The sequence below is a fragment of the Sesamum indicum genome, linkage group LG15 (genome assembly GCF_000512975.1).
Source record: "Sesamum indicum cultivar Zhongzhi No. 13 linkage group LG15, S_indicum_v1.0, whole genome shotgun sequence".
NCBI lineage: Eukaryota > Viridiplantae > Streptophyta > Magnoliopsida > Lamiales > Pedaliaceae > Sesamum > Sesamum indicum.
This window is the reverse complement of record NC_026159.1, coordinates 5,007,306-5,029,041: the sequence shown is the minus strand read 5'-3', so window position 1 is coordinate 5,029,041 and position 21,736 is coordinate 5,007,306. Positions and strand designations below refer to the sequence as shown.

General features: G+C 31.5%; 4 protein-coding genes and 3 non-coding genes across 9 annotated transcripts; 3 read left to right on the top strand and 4 right to left on the bottom strand.

The window, feature by feature from the left end:
• LOC105178344 (protein TRIGALACTOSYLDIACYLGLYCEROL 5, chloroplastic) lies at positions 210–626 on the bottom strand. The gene has a single exon (XM_011101811.1). It carries the CDS (start codon positions 624–626, stop codon positions 210–212), a length of 417 nt encoding a protein of 138 aa, XP_011100113.1.
• Positions 1,264–1,335, bottom strand: TRNAW-CCA. The gene has a single exon. It is a non-coding gene; the product is annotated as a tRNA-Trp (tRNA).
• Positions 3,176–3,247, bottom strand: TRNAW-CCA. The gene has a single exon. It is a non-coding gene; the product is annotated as a tRNA-Trp (tRNA).
• Positions 4,644–4,715, bottom strand: TRNAW-CCA. The gene has a single exon. It is a non-coding gene; the product is annotated as a tRNA-Trp (tRNA).
• LOC105178343 lies at positions 6,290–6,706 on the top strand. Its single transcript, XM_011101810.1, has one exon. The coding sequence runs from the start codon at positions 6,290–6,292 to the stop codon at positions 6,704–6,706; it is 417 nt and encodes a 138-aa protein (XP_011100112.1).
• LOC105178342 (zinc finger CCCH domain-containing protein 14) lies at positions 8,712–10,584 on the top strand. Its single transcript, XM_011101809.2, has 2 exons — positions 8,712–9,526; positions 10,048–10,584. Exons 1-2 carry the CDS (start codon positions 8,888–8,890, stop codon positions 10,363–10,365), a joined length of 957 nt encoding a protein of 318 aa, XP_011100111.1. The 5' UTR covers positions 8,712–8,887; the 3' UTR covers positions 10,366–10,584.
• LOC105177917 (nuclear transcription factor Y subunit C-3-like) lies at positions 14,456–17,613 on the top strand. 3 transcript variants are annotated; one of them, XM_011101217.2, is made up of 9 exons: positions 14,456–14,541; positions 14,618–14,751; positions 15,028–15,127; positions 15,855–15,925; positions 16,055–16,249; positions 16,391–16,501; positions 16,619–16,696; positions 16,836–16,949; positions 17,376–17,613. In XM_011101217.2, the coding sequence occupies exons 2-9, from the start codon at positions 14,620–14,622 to the stop codon at positions 17,388–17,390; spliced, it is 816 nt and encodes a 271-aa protein (XP_011099519.1). In that variant the 5' UTR covers positions 14,456–14,541; positions 14,618–14,619; the 3' UTR covers positions 17,391–17,613. The 3 variants fall into 3 exon arrangements, with proteins under 3 accessions (XP_011099519.1, XP_011099518.1, XP_011099520.1); XM_011101216.1 differs by lacking the exon at positions 14,456–14,541 and having other exon boundaries at positions 14,562–14,751; XM_011101218.2 differs by lacking the exon at positions 14,456–14,541 and having other exon boundaries at positions 14,563–14,751; positions 17,388–17,613.

Sequence of the window (21,736 nt, the reverse complement as noted above, 5' to 3'; positions counted from 1 at the left end):
TTTATATTGTATATATGTATTATATATAGAAAGTTAAAAAATAAAATAAATACACAGATAAAATGTAAAAACACAAAAATAAATAATGAGTGTGTTTTATCTTATCTTGAAAAATATAAATACATCAAATCAAACCAAAAATAGTTTCCATTTTCCATTTTCATCAATCAGCAAAAAGCAAGGAGCAACGAAAATAAACATAAAAAATTTCAGATCTGAACCTTGACCCGCTTCTTCTTAGATTTGGGTTTGGGGTTGAAGAGATGAGATCTGAGAGACTCTAAGCTGAACCCACCCCCAACGCCCTGCCCGTACCCGACTCCAACACCTACGCCGCATCCAATTCCAATCCCAAACACCATACTCAGATGGTTCCACCCCCACCCGCCGAGCCCCGCTCCGCCCACTACTCCCAGCCCCAGGCCGACGCCGCAGCCGATTCCGGCGCCGACACCGGGACCCAAGACGGCCTCCTCTGTCCTCCGGCCGCTTTCGTAGAAGAATTCAGGCACGGCATAGAGCTTGTTCTCGGACTTGCTGGTTTGGAAATCGATTCCCTTCCATTTCCACAGGGAACTTGATTCAGCCTTGTGAAAACCATTGATGTAAATGGGTTTTTCTCTCATGTTTGGAATGTATAGGCAGGCTGATTTTTACTGTACACTCCGGCTTATGTTGGTGCAGTGTTTCTGGAATTTGCGCTGCTTATTTACTTGTGTAGTTCAACAAGAAGATGGTTTATCTTTATCTATTTAGACTCATTTTTTATTTTTATTCTCTCTCTCTCTCTCTCTCTCTTCAATTTCCACATCTCCTTCTCCTCTCTCTCACTCCCTTTCCAATAAATTTTCATATTTTTCTTCTGTTTTTTAAAATATTTTTATTTATCCAATTGTAATATTTTTTTTTAAATTTAAAATTAAGTACACACATTTGAGTATACCAACTAAATTGTATGAATTTACGTGGATTTGTTATAATTATTAGTATTCATAAGTGACAGGCAATTGAAATTTTAGGTTGAGAAAAAGGACATGATACTGCTAAATTGTTGTTGTTGAATAATATATATAATATCAATTCTGATAAAAAGAATAACGAAATATGGAAGTGAATGGGCCTTAAAGGTTGGAAATTATAAAAGTTTATGGTGGAAGAGAAATCCAAGTTCCAATAAATTGATTTTCAAATAGGGGATGAGAGGAAATTATGTTTACACTTCACACCGCAAAACAGATATGGAACCGTATGAATCGGGGAGTTTGAACCCGACGTGAATCGAACACGCAACCTTCTGATCTGGAGTCAGACGCGCTACCATTGCGCCACGGATCCTCTTGTTTCATCCTTCGAACGACAATGAAATTCAATATACGGGAATGAACTGCATCAACATTTTAGTAATTTCTTACACTTTTCTACGTAATAATATTTTAGTATAATTTCTATTCATATATTTTAATACCAATTCTTACTCTCTTGGTAATTTTTTGTTCCTACTTTTAATGAAGTTGCAAATAATGACCAGTCTGCAAAGTGCAAATTTTTTTGCCACACCCCAACTCAAGATCCTACTCATCATAGCTCGGAAACAAAGACATGACCTCATGAGTTATATGTCTTTGGATTGTTGTCGAGGCTCATATGCATGAAAATAAGAAAAAACACAAGCTCAAGCATCCATTGTAGTAGCTCCAGTGAAAAAACACTTTCCAAAGCAGTTTGATTTGGATCATATGTCATCAGCTACCTTGTATACTTAGAAAAATTTGAGATTTGAGAAAAGAAAGCAGGTCTTTAGACTTGTTGTGGGGTCCCCAACTAAGATCCTCCGATGCCTAAGTGAGTGAAGGAGTTCGAGATAGAATAAAATAACCATCTTAAAGTTTTTAATGCGGGTTTTTCTGTAATAAAATGACTTACCATAAATGAATTGTACATGAGGTGTTTTTAATATCTGAATGGGTCCATTTGCATTGTGCCACATATTTTGATCCTATCTTATAGGATGTTAAGTAAATCAACGGTCTTAAAAAGTTGGGTCCTTTGAGTCGGGTCAGGGCGCGAGTCTTTGGGTTGTCCTGTAATAAATGCCTATTTTAAGGACATCTATGTTATTTTATTGATAATTTTCTTAATTTCTGTCACAATTTATCTAGCAAACTGCCAAACAAATAGTACCCGATCAAGTCGCAAGGCTCGTGCGAGAACTTGAGATCATAAACGAGCTGGAAAATGATATAAAAACATACGCATAATGATCTATTTTTCAGAGAAGATATTCAACACTTGTCATCTTCTTATCAATGTACCTTTAATTAGATAGAACAAAAAAAAGTGTAATACATTGTTGTTATTAAGCATCAATGAAGTTTATACAATAGTATGCATAAACTTACATTAGTAAGACTTTGGAATATATGGTCATTTTACAATTACTAGAACAATTATAATTAGGGCTAAAAAGTGACCATGATAGTATAAGCATATGTGATGAGATGACCTCCTTGGCTAGCAAGTTGTAGCACATCTGTCCATTAACGTATAATAAAAATGTGTCATTAATCAATTGAACATATAATCAGATATTTCTATATAAGAATATTACCAAAAATTAAAAATTAACATATATTTTTCAATACCCAAAATAATGATATGCTCTTTATGGGGATAAGAAATGGATACGAAAACTCAATTTTAAAAAATATAACAACAAAGTCGTGGACAACCGTCTAAAGTCATAACGAACGAATATATTATAATAGAGTGCACTTTTATTGAAACATAACAAACTCATAAGTGAAAATTATCAACGCGAAGTTGGGTTGTCGGACTTACAAGATAGTCTGCCAAGAACCCTAACCTGAAATTTGATCGTGAAAGTAATCATATATGCTTTCATTCAAACAGATAATCCACCAAGAAGAGTGCAAAGTAATTAAATTTACACACTCTAAAAAAATATAAAATTATACGTTTTGATGGAAGAATAAGTGTAATTAACTCAAAAATATAATGGACTTTCATTTTCAAATAGGAGGTGGACTCAAACATTTAGGAAATAAAATGGGCTGGAAGGAAACGATGTTTGGGCAAAGCACACTCAAAAGGCTGAATGGGCGTGAGGGGCTACTACAGAGCCAAAAGAAATGGTGGACCGTTTGGATCGGGGGTTTGAACCCGACGTGAATCGAACACGCAACCTTCTGATCTGGAGTCAGACGCGCTACCATTGCGCCACGGATCCTGTTGTTATTCACGCTACATTTCACGGATTATAAATAGTTAATAAATGGAAGTAGTTTTTATATTTATTTTGTGAACACGCAAAATACATAAATATGTATTATATTTTTGTTTTACTACTTAAAATTGATACTAAATATCAATCTCATATAATTAATAAATGTTCTACAGAATAATAATTTCAAATATTAATTAGAATATTTTTTTTCATAAGCTTGAGCCAAAATATTCAGTTCATGAAGCTGGAGCCTTAAGACCTTTTTTTATTTTGTTTTCAAATGTTCATTGTCATTTTTACACTATTTCGAATTGTGCAATCATGTTTGGTTGGAATTTTTTCGATAGATTGGACCATAATTTTTGAAAATCTATTCTATAATGTCTTTTCATACACAAAAATTATTGCAAATATCATATTTTTTCATTTTAAAAATTAGGATAAAATACACTTTATATCGTCCTGAACTATACATCATCTAACAATTATCTTTCTAAATTAACAAATATAACATTTATCCCTTACAATTAAATTTTTAGACAATATTGCCCTTATATTATATATTTATTATGTATCTACTATATATACACTCCACTTGTAATTTAAATTCTTCATTTATTAAAAAAAATAGTTAAAAAATAATTTAGTGATGATTTAAAGTGCAAAATACTAAAATATATTAAAAATAATATAATTGTTCAAAACATGAGGGACATTTTTGTCCAACCAAAGGAATAAGTATTACATTTATTAATTTAAGAGAATAAATATCATATGACGAATAATCTACCGGACAAAGTGTATTTTACCTTAAAAGTTATTAGGAAAAATTATAATTCAACAATTTTCATTCTACCACATCTATTGGTAAGAAAATCTGTGATAAAACATCATGATCTAGAAATATTCTCATCACAAAACACAATACAAAGACAAAAGTCTCACTTAAAAATATTGAAAATTGACAAACAAAAAACATTTGTCCAAGATAATGGGGTGTACATGAAATTGGGGTGCTATAATTTCTTAGAAAATTCAGACAATGATAAGGCAAGTTGGAGCAACATCAAGTTTTAATATATACACATTAACAATCGCCACATCCAGTTTTTATTAATATATAAAAAATAATTATGATATGAGATGAAGAAAAAAAATATGAATAAAAAGATGAAAAAGAATTATAGAACAATGGATTAAGAGAGAAAATATGTAATTGGGATACTATTAAAAAAATTAAAATTATTTTGATCGAAATTAATTTAAATGATAAATTTTTATATTTAGAAATTGGGATATATATTTTTTTATATACGTACCTTTGTGATTGAAGCCCAAAGCCCGAAAGGGCGACAGACAGACCCAAAAAGTATTGGGGAACCGCTTGAATCGGGGAGTTTGAACCCGACGTGAATCGAACACGCAACCTTCTGATCTGGAGTCAGACGCGCTACCATTGCGCCACGGATCCTCTTGTTCTATTCCTAGAAGATGTTTCACAACTACCGAGATTAGTGAATGAATTAAAGCCTTTTGTTCCCTCGTGTAAATCTCATACAGTTCGTCACCTACGTGTCACGGTAAAAAGTGTACGACAGCCTTTAGCTCAAATCAAATTGATAAGTTAAGAACTAATTATACAGTAAGTATTACAATTATTTTTAATTTAAATTAAGTTTGATCAGATTCAAAATAATTACATAAAACTAAACGTGTAAATTGATTGAATTCGACTAAATCTGATATCTACATTTACTTCTTATATATATATGTAAATACATTTTTTCTATTCTAAAATGGGAAAAGAGAAAGTTCTATATATGCAACATATAACTTTTTATTTTAATTTATTTTGGTATAAGGTTTTAGTACTTGCAGTTTCAGGTGGCCTGAAAATTTTAATTTTTAGGAGTTGTAGATAATATACTTTAATTTAATGTAGAACCCATCAATTACATTATTATTACTCTTTGTCTGTTCAAACTTGGAGGAGCTGCAGATAGAGATGGGAAGAGTCCATATATATACATGACATGCCATGCCCATCATTTCACTACCATTTTCTTAACACCTCATAATCTTTTATTATATTTTAATTTACATACGTCGTCCTTTTCAAAATTAAAATATTATAGTATATGTAATGAAAACATGGGTATTACTTTGATCCAAAAACACATTTTACGTCCTACAAGTTAGACTTTTTTGAATTTTGATTTCATTATTTTTGGACTCGCTGTATTGCATTTCATAGCTCCAAGAAATTTGTAATTTTAATCCAATGCCTGAATTTTATAATTAAACTTTTGGGAGAAATATTACGTGCATGACACGAGCTTTGTTCAATCTTGAGGGCCGTTACTGATTTTTATAAGAAATTTAATGGAATCAATATATTGAACTAAAATTATAATTTTTTTCTAAAATTATGTTATGCAACGTGGTGAGTTAAAAAATAATAGAACCGAAATAGGGACTGGACTAACTTACGTGCAAAAATAATACACAACACTAAATTGTGATAGAAATATGTTAATTATTTTGTGATTGCACCTATCGTCTATCCACATCAATATGCATGTCAATCACATGACAAGTATATATTGCACTTGCTGTATAAAAAAAATTCTAGAATTTGACTGAGCGGCTTTTGAGCTAGAATTTTTCGAATGATTGAATAATTCTTTTCTTACATGTCTATTATTATTATTATTATTTTCGGAGAGGTACTTGTCTGATTATTCTCTACTTAGTAATTTGCTAAAAATCATACTCTTCAGCGTTTTATTTTTGACCAAAATAAAATAATAAATGTAGCTCAAAGTTGACCATTATATCATCATCAATAATTAAAATAAATACTCTCACTAATTTAATACTACGCAGTCAAGAAAATTGTCATACCGGCTTTCTTGACCTCAATAGTGTTCTTTTCCCCCTCCCCTTATAAAATCTGCCACAAATGTTGCCTCAAATTCCATCTCTCTCTCTCACAAACACACACAACACACACATACGCAATATATACAGATAGAATTGAGCAAAATGGAAATGAGCATCCCATTCAGTGCAAGTCTGAGGAGGCAGTGGAGAAGAAGAGGTTACAACAGATTGTCACCTACAAACAGAAGAAACCTCAAAGTAGCCAGGCTCGGAGCCGGCAGGAATCGCTCATGGCGCCTCAGGCTCGCTCCGAAGCTGCGCCTCATCAGGCTGGCTGCTTCGCCCTTCAAACTCTGGTACAAACTCAAAAACGCTTACATCAACATGATGCTGAGGTTCGCCGCCAGCGCCGGCTACTCCAACACCTCCAGTGTGTTCGGCGCGAAGAGGATCCCGAAAGCTCGCGGCGCGCCCATGGCCTATTCGAGGACTGAGTTTGAGAACAGGCTGGTTTTTGAGATATACAAGTCCGTGGTGGCTTCTCTCGAGCTGGGTTACAGCAGCCAACACTTGTCATGAATTTTTGGTTTTTTAGGAGAAATTGAAAATTCTTTATATTTTTTCATTTTGCAAATGTAAGTAATTTTTGAGTTGTGCTATTTTAGAGGGGAGTGCCAAACAAGTGTTGTCCCACAAAAATTGAACTGTATTTGGTATTCATCATGTAATGTACCTTTGGAGAATAATAAAGGGTGTTTCTTGCAGTTGAAGTTAAGTGCTCTTTAATTTTTTATTCTACCATAAGGAAACCATGGAAGACTGCAATTTTTGGTTTGATGTAACCTCTTAACAACACAGTACAAGAAACAATTAATAGTACAATGAGATGAAAATTTTGGATTTCTTTCTTTCTTTTCCTTTTCTTTTTCCTCCTAGAATGAAGCCCCCCAATTCAAATTTTGTCCATCACTACGCTTCTGATATAGTTTGTATTTGTTTTTACTTTTCAACTGTTCAAGTTTATAAGTTCATTTAAATAAAAAATTATGAATTTTTCCTGTCAATACCTTAGCGGTTCAACAGCCACGTAGGATGGCGAACGGAGTTATGTGCATTTGAAATTTTTGGAAAAATTTCTATCTAATATTTGGTTAGGTCGACAAATTAAATCAATCACATGACAAGTAATATACTTCTCATACAATTGGTTAATTTAATTAAAGTTTGAAAAAAGTAATCAATTCACGTGACAAATGTATTATATTGGTTCAATCTGACCAAACTAATTAATTTGAATAAGAATCTTGCAAAATGTTGATTGATTGCTCAAGCAAAAGTTATAAATAACAAGAGGCACATAATCATATATCGGCACCTAGCTCTGTAATATATGAAGACACGTAACGTTAAGAGTTAAATGTATTTTTAGTTTCGTAATTTATATTATTTAATTTTTATGATAGCATTTTGATTTGTATTTTTTTTTTAAATAGAGATTTAGTTGTGCAAAGAAGCAAAGTCTGTCCTAACTATTTGATGATTAGGAAGGTATGATGAGTTTGGTTAGGCAACCATTTCTATAACCAACTTATGATGATTCTCATTTTTTGGAACTAATAACCCTTCTGGTGCAGACCTCCTAGTCCTCCACCACCTTACTGTACGTGCATCCCACGTTAATTTACCACCACAACCCTCCCACTTGCCTTTTCTTCATGTTTTCTTGTTTAAGAAAGTAATAAGTGTATAAATCCTCTGTCATTCTTTATCTTTGATTCCATTACTAGCTAGTTATTGAAACATACTTGATGTATTAATTTGATTTTATAACCGTATAATGTTTGATACAATGTTTTTATTTAACAAAAAGAAGGTAAAATTATATTTTAAGTCCTATAAGATAGAGGATTAAACACTTTTAATTTTATGGGATTTTTAAAATGATCACAAAATTGAATAAATTTATATATTTAGTCCTGTTTTCAAGTTTTCGCCAAAAAATAAATGATAAGGACAAGTGCGATGTGCGTGTCCATCCATTGTGTGAGCAATCAAGCTAACAAACACGTGTATTGCACGCGTGATTGCTGTCTGTTTTTTGATGAAAACTTGAATGTAAGACTAAATGTGTTTAATTTTAAGACAATGTTAAAATTGTGTAAAATAGATGACTAAAGGTGTTGAACCCTTATCCTATGAGATTAAAATTGTAATTTTACCAAAAAAAAATTATAAGATCGAGTTTCATCTATTTATAACACTTTCGATCAATTTTTTTTATTTTATTTTTTAATACTAAGTTAAAAATATATTTCATTGATATTTAACATATTAATTTATAAAATGATTAATTTAATAGTTTTTAATTAAGAAAAGAAAGGGGAAAAGAAATTCTCTAGGACCAAAGAACTCCAACTAACTGCACAATGTCCCCTCATCATTCTGTTAGGCCTCTTCTCCAACGGTTTCGTGGTCCCACCAAGCATTTTCTTCGCCAAGCTTTCCCCGCCAAAAAATTTAAATGCTTTTATTCTAAGCAACTCACTCTCCTACACCAGCATTACTAATCTAACTGAGCCCCCTGTGATCAACCTCACGCTTTAACGTTCCGGCTACTGATTGTTCTGTAGTTTAAATCTTTCGTGCACCGGACACACCGGCGCTTTCTTCTCATGCTTTATATTCTCTCTCCTGTTGGTTTAATTCCCAATTATCTCACTCTCTCTTCTTTAGCAATAATTGTTTCTCTATCTGGAGAAAATGCAGAACGAGAATGTGTCATTTGACGCCCTCACCACCACCACCACCTCCGCCGCCGCTTCGGCTCCGCTGTACTTCTCTCGGAGCAATCCGTTTCTGTCCCCTACTTCGCCGTCTTACCTGAACTCCAGTGCCTCCTTTTACTCGTCGCTCTTTCAGAACTACTCGCCTAACTCTATCTCCGACACCGCCTCCTTCGACGGTGGTGACACCGAGCGCCGACTTCATGATGCCAGCTGCATCCTCGAGTACCAGCAGCTCTACAACCGTTACACACTTTGCCTCTCGCAGCTTCACGATTCCATCGAGGAGGTTGACGCTCTCCGCCGCGAAAATGACTCTCTCCGCGTCTCAAATGCCGACCTGTCGCACCGCGTGGCCTTGCTCTTCTCCCGCGATCGACTTCTCTCAGAATTCAACCGTCTTAATATCGCTTCTCCCTCCTCTGCCGTTCCGCTTCCCGTTCATGTGGCCTCTCCTCAACCTCTTATTGAACACAATCGCGTTGAGCGGATCAATACTGAGAGAGTCTCACTTCCAAAGAGCATTTCGGTGCGTTCAAGAGGTTATCTGAAGATGACTCGCCCTGGTCGGGACACATCTCGCCATAAAACAGTGAGTGAACCGTGTCCTGCATCGGTGAGTCAACTCGATCTCTGATGTATATCGTTGAACAGGAACGGTTTCTGAATTTTATTGACCTCATAAAGTTAACTTCTCGCTAGATTATATTATTAATTCCCGAATTTACATTGCCAATACGAGTCGATCAGTCATTTCTGCAACAAAAGCTGCGGAGAAAATGAAAAAGAAACGAAGGAAGGCTGTAATCTCTATTTACTTGGTGAAAAATTATGATTTCATTTACCTCTGTTCCTAATCTAAAATTCGTTCCCTTAATTCGATGATTGATTACATATGCATCTGATACTTGAGAAGCATATTAGTGAAAAGTGGTGATTAATGCTTCTTTTAATTAGATTCAATTATTTTGACATATTAAAGATATAAAATCGTACGTATACATCAGCCCCAGTTCTAGCTGCTCAGATAGTTACTATAAATGTTCTTTATTTATCATTACACATGCATCCTAATTCTAGTTCGTATTTCTTTCATTGCGGTTCTCTGCTTGGGTTGTTCATCCTAACTCGAAGCAGCAAAGAGTGTGTATACCCGGGGCCAAAAAGGAAGAAGAAGCGCTGGAATTCGACGTGTACAACCAAGGGATGTTTAAAACGGAGCTATGCAACAAGTGGCAAGAGACTGGTACATGTCCATACGGGGAGAACTGCCAGTTTGCACACGGAATCAAGGAGCTGCGACCGGTGATCAGGCATCCACGCTACAAGACCGAGGTGTGCCGCATGGTGCTCGCCGGAGACATCTGCCCATATGGTCACCGCTGCCACTTCCGCCACTCTCTCACTGAGCAGGAGCGGCTCCTGGCAGTCCCATCACCAGCACCACCAGGTTGATCAATATTGACGAAGTAATATGAGCTGTCGTTCGGGTTTTAGTTTTGGAATTAAACTGGAATGTGTATAGTGCTTGATCATTGTATGCTATTTTCTTGCATGATTTTTCACATGAATATTGGTTAGTTTAGTTTCTGAAGTGTAGATAATAAAAATCAATGGAATTGGGAAAATTTTTATTGATGAGAAAGTTACATTCACTGTTGTTGAAATCAATATTGATGTTGAATTTGGAGGCACAAAAAATCAATAAGGCAATATTACCAAATATTTGTGTGAGTGAGTATAAATTTGGGCATTTAACTTTTTTACATTTCAGGTTTATTGATAGAGATTAATGGTTTTTTCCGGGGGAGCGTTGACATTTTCCTTTTTTTCATTCTAGTTCTTGACATAGGAAGGAATCAAGAAAATTAGAGATAGAATCAAATAGCTGTGACTAATCCCTCCCCTCCCTTTTTTTTTTCTCTTTTTCCATAATAAACTAGATTTAATTTCAATTTCTTTTAACTTGGACATGTTAACGGCAAAATTAGTATTTGGCTTTTTCTCCGTATTTCTGAAAGTTAATTTAGTTGTTTTAGTTGATTTCGAGTTTCTTCCGCTATTCGTTTAATGAGCAACCAACGTAAGGTGAACGCAATTGGCCAACTAGATTCAATTAGTGCACGTGGTAATGGAAGCAGAAAGCCAAGTAGATTCAACTAGAAAAAACATCTCTGGACTATACAGACTCCATGAACTGCCGAAAATATTTCCTTTTCGAGTTTTTGTCTTTTAAGACTATAAAGCCAAGCCTCTTTCACCCTTCCTCCACCTTGACCCTCTTTCCCCCAACCGCATTTTCCAGACCCTGCTATGAACCCACTGCTGCAGCCTCTCTAACCAACAGTGGATGTAAAAGGAAATGAGTTTGGTGACGGCGGTGGTGGGACGAAAAGTGATTCGTAATTGGTTAAATGCATTTTTTGTTCTGTAATTTAGATTATTTGATATTTTCGTCTTTTAATATTTTAAATTAGTATTTTGGTCATACATCTATTTAATTTTTGTAATTTTGATTATTTTTTAGTAAAAATTCACCATTTTTATTGGAAAAATGCATGTGGTCTGTCATAATTTTTTAAAATTGAGGCTTTTGTTCCTATTGGTCTATTTCTGCAAGTATTTTTGTTATTTAACCTCTAAAAGAGAGTACTAGTAGTCATTCCAATTATCAATTCTAATTATTTTCTTTCTTTTATTCGTGTCTTAACGTACAAATTTAAATACATTTTACATCCTTGAAATATGCATATACTCGTATTTATTTTCTTAAAATATGAAAGGTAGCAAAATTCTTCTAATAAAATAATTTAGTATTGACACAACAAAATACCCTTTTCATTTGCTCTCTATACTTTTAATTTTACTCCATAAAATGTGTTTTATTAGAAAAAGGATAAATACTATATTTGATCCCTTAAGTTTTCATTTAGAATCACTTAGCATCCTTAAACTTTAATTTTTGTGTTAATTTGATCCTTTGACCATCTTTCAGCAAAAATATGACCGAATTCTTTACCCTTTAGAGAGTAAAATGGTCAATAAGTTTAATTTTGTTACTTTAGTTCCTTAATTTTATAAAATTGTTAAAGTAATCCTTTTTTATACAAACAAAAATAACTTTTTTATATTTTGATTCTGATATATTGTAATTATATTATGTGAATAATGAAAACTTTGAATTCTTGTGAATATAATAATAATATATTGCTTAAATTAAACCAAAATTATGAACAAATTTTATGAAACTTATCGAATATGAAAATGTGATAAAAAAAGCATAATTTTGAGTTAGTAATTTTTTTTATTTCAAGAGTAATAAATAAGTCTAAAAAAAATTAAACCTTAACAATATTTATTAAATATTTAGATTTTCGAGCAAAAAATTGGTAGACTATGTTTTTTAACTACATTCATTGGTGGATTTCATACACACACACACACACATATATATATATATAATTCATTTTAAAATATTTTCTAAACATTTAATCCCATCTTTAAAAAAAAAATCTATAAAAACCTCTTAAAATAAATTTTATATATATTTGAAATCTACCAATAATCTAATTAAAAGTACTTCCACCAACATCTTTTTTTCAAAATTGTCATTGACAAAACATTGCTAAGATTTAATTTATTAGACATATTTTTAAACCCTAAGATTAAAGGACCAACTCAGATTTTTTTATTATATATTTTAGATTAAGTAAGTTTGATAAATTTTTTTACAGTTTTGATATTTTTGTCACTTTCGGAACGAAAAAAAAGAGACTATTTTATTTTAAGTTAAGCAATATGTTAATATTATGCTCATAAGAGTTTAGAGTTTTTATTTTTCATATCATATAAAAATTTTATAGCTTTTTATAAATTGTGTTATACAAAATATATTTGAGAGCCTTTGCGAGAGTGAAAACCAGAGCGGATGTTATATCATCTTCACATTACAACTGTTGGCTAAAAAATAGCTGCAATCCCATGGTCAACAAAAACAGGATTTCGATTGCCCTAAATGTGATGACGCTTCGGCTCACTATTTTAGTAATTCACCTAAGCGTTTATGTTGTTTTTGGCCAATAAATTATGAAAAATTTCAGTTTATAAATACTGAGAAAATTTGGTAGCAATTAAGTCAGTTAACCATTTCTCAAAAGTTACACTAAAATTAGAATGTTCGACCTGATGAGGAAAATTATCAAATTACCTAAATACCCCTGCTATTTTAAAACATTTATATCCCCACAGTTGACTATTTTGACAATTTTGACCAATTTTGCCCAGAGAATAAATGAGGGTCCTAGAATTGTGATGACGTGGCATCATCTCAATGGGGACGCGTGTCGCTCTCCTAGATGGTACCGTACGGCTATAAATAGCCTCATTTATAATTATTCAAATTACGTTTTATCTCATCATCTTAATTTACCGCCATTTTGTGATCTAGTTCGATCTCATTTTTATCTTTTCGACCCCACTTTTCTAACTTAAGCGTTGGAGGGCCATCGTCGATGACTACTCGGCTAGTCTCATATTTGTTTTGTTCTCAGGATCCACTAACAGGTAGTTCGAAAGAAGGATTCAGCGACCCAACATTGCGATCCGATCCCGATTTCGCACGACCTACATCACGACCCATATAAATTATCAATAATTGAACCACACGTAATGACGTCCAATAAACCACATTCCAATTCTCCACAATATTGAAGCAAACATTAAGTTTGACTTTCGGGTACTCTCATTCAAAGCCCATTATATAAATAATATATTAGATAGTATTATATATATGTATGTATGTATCTGGAAGCATCTTTAGTTATAAGTACTTATGAATGAAAGGCGATGCATCTCATAACATAAGTACTTATGGATCATATGCAATTGCAACACAAACTAGACAAACAAGAGATGGTGAAAGTATACGCAAATCATAAAAAATACATTATTTCTCTTATACATTTTAAATATTTTCCTATTACAAAAAGATTTTTTCCTGCATTTCTCATTTTTGATGGGATAAATTTGCAATCAAGCTATTTATTTATGGATACGCATAATATTACAGGGATTAATATATGTATGTTGCAGGAATTCTAACTTAAATTGTAATAACCAATTAATAAGGCCTTCACAACTAGATTTTATAAGAATTTTATGTTAGAAATTGTTATATCACAGTCTTTTTCCTTTTAATTCGAAACACAAACATAAAACGAATAAATTTTATTCTTACGAGTTTAATTCCTTATAATCTATGAATTAATGTTACATGCCACCACATTATAATTTAAGGGTAAGTAGCAAAAACTCACAAAGTCAAAATAACAAAGAAACATAAATTTGAGATTCTAGTAAGTTGGTACATTAAAATCAAATTAACCAAAAAAAAAAAAAAAAACAAATGAAGAACAAGACAGAATGGTTGTTAGTATTGGTGACTCTGTAATAACTCTTTCATAATAGTCCGTAGAGGAGGTTACACACATTTACTACATATTTACCTACACCAAATGTATCCATTATTTTATGCTTTCTCACTCTAGTCCTACCTGTATGCTGACGGTAGACAGGTCGAAATTTATGAAAAAATGACGTAAAATCTATGTAAAGATTATGACAGACTTAATGGTAGTCTTTCTTTTTATAGTGTGAGAGTATTCATAAGTTTTTTCCATCGATTCTCACTTTAACATTCTCTTCTCAGACATGAACAACAGTAGCGAGAAAACCATCATGGACTTCAATCAATCAATGGAATTCTCGTCTACTTCCAATCCACCTCTGCAAATGCATAATTTTATGCCGATGCCAACACCTACACCGCATGGTAGCCATCAGGTAATCGATTAAAATCTTTCTCTAGAGTGTAGATCTGAAGTTTATGCAATCCCACCATCCAAATTAAGGGTGATTGTTTAATAAATTCAACGTTAATGTGAAATTTATGTTGTTTCCACTACAGAGGAATCATCAAATCTCTACATTTTTTTTTCTTACGTATCTCTAGAAGTATTTAGGATGAATTAATGAAAAATTTATTAGTAAAAAGAGAAAAGATTTCATTCCATGTTTTTACTATGTTTCTTGTTTGATAAGTCATAAATATTTGCACAGGTGGAAGAGGTCGTGAATTCATGTTTTATCAATCAATTGAAGCAAAACATACAAGGGTTTTGGAGAGAACGATTGGCTGAAATATGTGATGCTCCGACTGGTAATTTTTTCTACTTCTATAAATATTTTTTTTCTACTTAAGATCTAGAAGACATGACATTTTTTTGTAGGTTTATTTTTTAGTTGTTACCCAATGTTTTCTTTACAAATAGAAACATAAATCTATGCAAACACATTAACATTGTTCGTGGTGTTTTTTAGTATAGATCTGTCTGTTCTTGCCTAGTTAGTATCACACATTCACACACATAATTATTGCATAAAATTTTGAAATTTTAAGTTTGGGTCAACAAGTCAAATGAAAGAAAAAAGTAATTATACATATATATATATATATATGTGTGTGTAGAAACAAATTGGCTGATAAATAGTTTCAAGATTTGGTAGATGTCCTTTAAAAGTTAAATAAAAATAATTAGATTTATTGTTACAATTTAATTTTGAACAGAGTCAAAATAAAATAATGCTTAAGTTTTCTTATGGTCAATAGAATTATTACAGTTTTCTTAGTAAAATGGTTGCTTTAATTAGTGGTCAATGAGGAAATTTTTCTTTTTGGTGATAATTCACAAAAGTGAGATCTTAAATGTGTAAGAAAAAGTAGGAATCTTGTTTCCTGACGATAATATGTCGTGTTCATATTATTTGAACGAAAAACGACAATAATGTTATTTTTCATGATTGAACGAAAAAGTGAAATTTTATCGTCACGTTACAACTATTATTTATTGCTCTATACTATTCTAATCTTGCTATACATTTTGTAGACGTTCGTGCCCAACACACGCTGCCATTGGCTCGTATCAAGAAAGTAATGAAATCCGACGAACAAGTTAAGGTACGTACATATGTCCGTGTATGTATAGTGCAACCAGTCCATTATGTGATTAATTGACTGAATTAGTTCATTAGACTTCAAATTATTTAGGTAAAAACATTGAATAAAAGTGTATATGTATGGTTGCAGATGATAAGTGCTGATACACCAGTGGTGTTTGCTAAAGCTTGTGAAATGTTCATCATGGAACTAACGCTACGCGCATGGATGCACACACAAGAAAATAAGCGCAGAACTCTGCAACGCAACGATGTTGCTAATGCGATCCGGGATGAGGATCTCTTATCCTTCCTCAAGGACATCGTCCCGATGGAAATTCAGCAGGTTATCTCTTTTTGCCTTATTTTTTTTAATAATACGTATATTATAAATCCTAAAATTTCATATTCTACTATAACTATTATTAACTTTTTTACCTTCTTGGTGAATTTATGCCTATTAATTCCAAATCACAATTTTGTACAGGAGGATCCACTTTCACTGGCAAACCATCTTGGAGTGTACGTTCCTCAGCCATACCCCGGCATGCCTATTAATCCCGTCTATCCTATGAATGCGCAAAACATATATCGAGCGGTCAGTATAAATAATAATACTAAAACGTAGATGAAGATTTCGTGAAGTACTTAAATAATAAAACTTTTTCTTGATTATCAATCATATTGTTATATGATATACATGATGATATATTAGGTACCAACGGTGGGTCGTCCTGTAGCAATTGATCATCCCTTGGGCTTTGCAATGAATCTGCAGCATAACATAAATCCTGTAAGAAATAAGAACCTTATACATGACTAATATGTATACATTTATTATCGTTTTCGCTGTAGTCGTATTGAAACATAATATATATTTCCATACATGACAATAATTTTCCTACGGAATATTGATCTATCTTCTTTGACAGGCTTTCTTCATAAGAAATCAAGAAATGCAGCAGGGCACTACTACACCAGCACCAGCACCAGCACCACCACCGCCACCACCTGCAACTGGAGCTAATCCTTTCCATGATTTCAAGGTTAGCCGCATGCATAGTATGACAGACCTTAATTTATCAGTACCATAAATATGTCGAAATTATTTCATCAATTTTCCAATGAGGAATAAACAATCACTACAAAAGGAATGGATCACATGCGGTTTAAAAATCATGTTAAGTCAATAATATTATCCACCATGGTCAAATAAAACTAATGCGAAAACAACGACTAACTAGTTGTTGCGCAACTGTTGTTAATGAGTATTCGTCACGATTTCTTACCTTTGACCATAGTACATAATTAACAGTGACAAAAAAATATTTAATTCTTGTAGTGAATGGAATTATGAAATTTTAGATCTAGTTTCCTTTTCTTGAAATTTGCAGATAAAAAATTATTCATTTATATATAATATTATGTCTTTGGATGGTTTTGTTTTTACAATGCTAATTGTAAATGTTTAGCATTTTATGCAGTGAAAGAGGAGAGATGCAGTGAAAGGAATAGTAGAAGAGATCATGATGCTGATTCTATCAGTCTATCTTCCTCTCTCTACATATACATATATATTATGAAGTGTTTTATTATGTTGTTCCCTTTATTGTTGGGATAATGGATTAAGAGTGTAGTGAGGAAAAAGTACTTAATTTGCTATAGTTTTTAGTGTGTGGTTTGTCGTCTTCATCAACAATTACTGCAATGGGACTGTGTTTTATTATCATTATTATTTTCTGTTTTTTGAAGCTCTCTCCTTAAAAATTCTTGTTGAGTTTCACCTTTAGTTAAGGATTGGTTTAGTGGTAATTACTTGTAGGTAGGTGTAATTAAAGTTTGAACCTAAGCAAAAATAGAGGTGATAATGGAGATTATGTGGTCAATATTCTGATTATAACCTACTCGATTATTCGCTCTTCCTTAAGATAATATTTCGATTTGGGGGAAAGATTTTTGAGAAATAGATTTCAAATGGCTCCATACAAAAAGATTCAAAAAAATCCATCAATATCTACTAACATGTAATTTAAAGTTAGAGTTAAAGATTTAATTTTCGTCCTTTATTTAATGTATATATATATATATTGTACTTATAAAGGGATAAATATAATTAATATATATGGAATAAGGTCAATATCATTATATTTTTCTCTTATAAGTATAAAATTATTACATGAGAATGTTACATGAGGGGTAAAATTAAAAATTTCATTCTATTATTGTTTAATAACGTTAATATTTTTCGTCCAAATCCTAACGAATTAGGTGGTCAGATGTAAATAGTGAATTTTCGGAGGAGGCGTAAGTATGATTTTATAATTTCTTGAGGAGGTGTGATTTTACATTCTTAGAGGGAGTTTAAGTGTAATTAATTATATATTATTATTATTATTTCATGTGTTAGAATGACGTTTGGGCTCAAATTAAGAATTTTTGCTATGTAATTAATGATATAGACTGGGGAAAAAGTTATATAAAGTAAAGTGATTATGCTTTGACTGGCCGAGTTAATTAGGTATTTCACATCAAGTCGAATTTAATTAGGTTGAGAGAGTAATAAATTAGATAAATAATTTTTTTCCCTTTTTCATAATCAGCCAATTTGCCCGCTAAGAAATATTATAATAACCTTAAAAAAATCTTATAATAAAAAGAATAACATTAATTAGCAGTAAATGGAAATCTCAAAGTACTAATTATCAAAAAATATATATAGATAATATTAAATAATAATAAATATTTTTAATTTTCTCTTAGTATAATTTTAAAAAATTTAGTAAAAAGAATTATGTAAGTTGCCACACTCTTGGTAATTGAGGGACAATACAAATATACCGACAACTATTTGTTACTGATTGCAACATTATTTATAATTGTCTATCACTAATTATTCTAGGAACAATTTTTACACACAATAATCATTAATATTAGAATTATTATTATGATAAATTAATAAATATAGTGACTTTAATACGTACACTTTATTCAAAGTTCATATTGTTATTCGATGTTTTAATGCTACTAATTGCAACATTATTTATAATTGTCTATCACTAATTATTCTAGGAACAATTTTTACACACAATAATCATTAATATTAGAATTATTATTATGATAAATTAATAAATATAGTGACTTTAATACGTACACTTTATTCAAAGTTCATATTGTTATTCGATGTTTTAATTTGCAAATCGATCGCTACTGTTCTCTTTATTTGTGGTGTAATAAAATATAGCCAATGTTTGTTTTTTTTAGCATTTTTTGAAACAAGACAAAACACACACAATGTTTGTTTTTATTTTTTTACATCTTATTTATGTGTTTTTTTGTTTTTCAACTTTCTATATATAATATATATATACACTTATATATATAAATATAATATAAAATAAACATGATTTGACAATAAATAGTATTTTTTGTCTCCCAAATCCCAACATCAAACTTACACCACTTATTTTAAATTACCTCAAAACACAAATCCAAGCATACCATCTATGTCTAACACACACTTATTTATCTCTCTCTCTCTCTCTCTATCTCCAGAACACTAAAAACAAACATTGAGTAATTTAAATAAGTGCTTTTGTATGATGACAAATATTGAGTATATTTTTGTATGTTGGCAAATATTGAGTATGTTTTGGAGATAAAGAGAGAGAGAGAGAAATAGAGATAAATAAGTGTATGTTGGAGATAGATAGTATGTCTTGGATTTATATTTTGAGATAATTTAAAATATTTTAAAATAAGTGGTATATGTTTGATATTGGGATTTAGGAGACAAAAATCACTGTTCATTGTCAAATCTTATCTATATTTTTATATATAAATATTGTATGTTTAATGTTGTACTTTTAAGAAACAAAAAGTATTGTTCATTGTCAAACCATGTCTCATTTATATTATTTATATATTATATAAAAAAATAAAAAATATATAAATAAGGTGTAAAAAACACAAAAATAAATATTAAGTGTGCGTTATCTTGTCTTAGAAATATCAAAACATGAAACTAAACATAGTGTATGTGTCTACACTTCAACCATCACAAAGAAACATAACATGTGAAAAGCTGCTTCTTCTTCTTCTATTCTTTCCGGGTCTCTAATTTTTGAAATTTAAAATTTATATTATTAATAAAAGAAAAAAAACCCTCTCATTTATTGATAAAGGAGTTATTATTGTTAATAGGATTGAATTTATTTTTGATGCAGTAATTTATGTCATTTAATATTTTCGTTCTTCAACTTTTTGAGATACCATTTTAGTTTTGCATCCTTTTAATTTTTCTCGATTTCAATCATTTTTCCCGCCGTAGTTCATCTCATCTGCAAGAATGGTGAACTCCTATGAAAAAAAGGATCGACATGACAAAAATAAAAAATATGAAGTGCCGATTTAGAAAGTTAGAAAACAAAAATACTAACAAAAATGAGATAATAGGAACAATAGCTCCAATTTTAAAAGGTCATATGAGATCAAAAGCAGTTTTTTAGTCACAAGAGTGAACTTCGAAAATTTTTAAAAATTAAGAAATGTAAGGCCAAAATACTCTAGAAAATTAAAGAATAAAAATATCAAATAACCTAAATAACGGGATCAAGATTAATTTAGTACTATTGATATAATTATCTTCTTAGTCAAAATTGATGCAACTTAATTGGAATAAAATGATAACACTAGACCTAAGGATATGTGAAGGAGGAGTGACGTGACGAATATTTCCATATCTACATATACTTTTAATATTAAATATTATTCGATAAGTTTGAAGTGGAAAGATATATATATATATAATATATATATAGGAAAGGATATTCCTAAGTATAGAGTAAGTGGGAAGTGAAAACTCAGGATTTTCTTGATGCCATTTCCACATTTTCCCTACCACTCCAAAATCAAGTCAAAAAGTAGCTTTATCCACTCAAGACATGACATGCTTCTTCCCTATATCGATGAATATATATATACGAGGGTAAATTATATTGATATATCTTGAAATTAAATTAAATTAGACAAACACTCTTTGTATTTCATAAAATTACAGCTACACCCATTGAGGAATGTTAGTATAATATTTTTCAGAGAGTGTTTGGTGTAAGTTTTGTATTTGAATAGAGAATGTAGTTGTTATTACAACTATAAACATAAGGAGGTGTAGCTTCAATATTGCTAAAAATAGAAAGCATTTGTATATTTTAATCTAATTTCAGGGATATCAATATAATTTGCCATGTATATATGTATATATATATATATATTTCCAAAGTAATTATTGTTCCACCACATAGAAATATACGATAATAGGGACATAATAAGAGATTGTTGCAAAAAAATAAAAAATATACGGTACTTGTGTATTAGGTGAGTCCATATAAAAATTGCACTCTTTATCTTTAAAAAAATATTGACACGTATTGTTGTTAATAGTAATGACATTTGGTCTCTCAAAATATGATAATTTTATATTTTTAAAATAATAGCACTAACGAATCAAATGATACTTTGAACTCTTTCAAAAGAACAAACACTAGAATTATGCTTTGCTATTGCTACCAATGTTTGAATTGGATTTTGATGATTGAGAAGTTACAAACTAGGGGGACTTATTTATGGAAACCCTAGGGGTGCAGCCAAGGGGCTTAGGCATCCATTTAGTACTGTTAACTCATACTAGTTGGATTGATGGCTCAAAGAGACATAAAAACATGCCCCGAGCTAATAATAAGATATTGGCATGTATGTTCCGATAATTGTAATATAGGATGGTATATTCATACCACCCCTTTAACATACACATTTCTTTAATTTTCGATGTGGGAAA

Coding starts and splice junctions, on each gene's coding strand:
- LOC105178343 (XM_011101810.1), top strand. CDS start 6,290: ATGGAAATGAGCATCCCATTCAGTGCAAGTCTGAGGAGGCAGTGGAGA.
- LOC105178342 (XM_011101809.2), top strand. CDS start 8,888: ATGCAGAACGAGAATGTGTCATTTGACGCCCTCACCACCACCACCACC. Junction 9,527..10,047: donor GTGAACCGTGTCCTGCATCG/GTGAGTCAACTC, acceptor AACTCGAAGCAG/CAAAGAGTGTGTATACCCGG.
- LOC105177917 (XM_011101217.2), top strand. CDS start 14,620: ATGAACAACAGTAGCGAGAAAACCATCATGGACTTCAATCAATCAATG. Junction 14,752..15,027: donor CACCGCATGGTAGCCATCAG/GTAATCGATTAA, acceptor ATATTTGCACAG/GTGGAAGAGGTCGTGAATTC. Junction 16,697..16,835: donor TGCAGCATAACATAAATCCT/GTAAGAAATAAG, acceptor CTTCTTTGACAG/GCTTTCTTCATAAGAAATCA.
- LOC105178344 (XM_011101811.1), bottom strand. CDS start 626: ATGAGAGAAAAACCCATTTACATCAATGGTTTTCACAAGGCTGAATCA.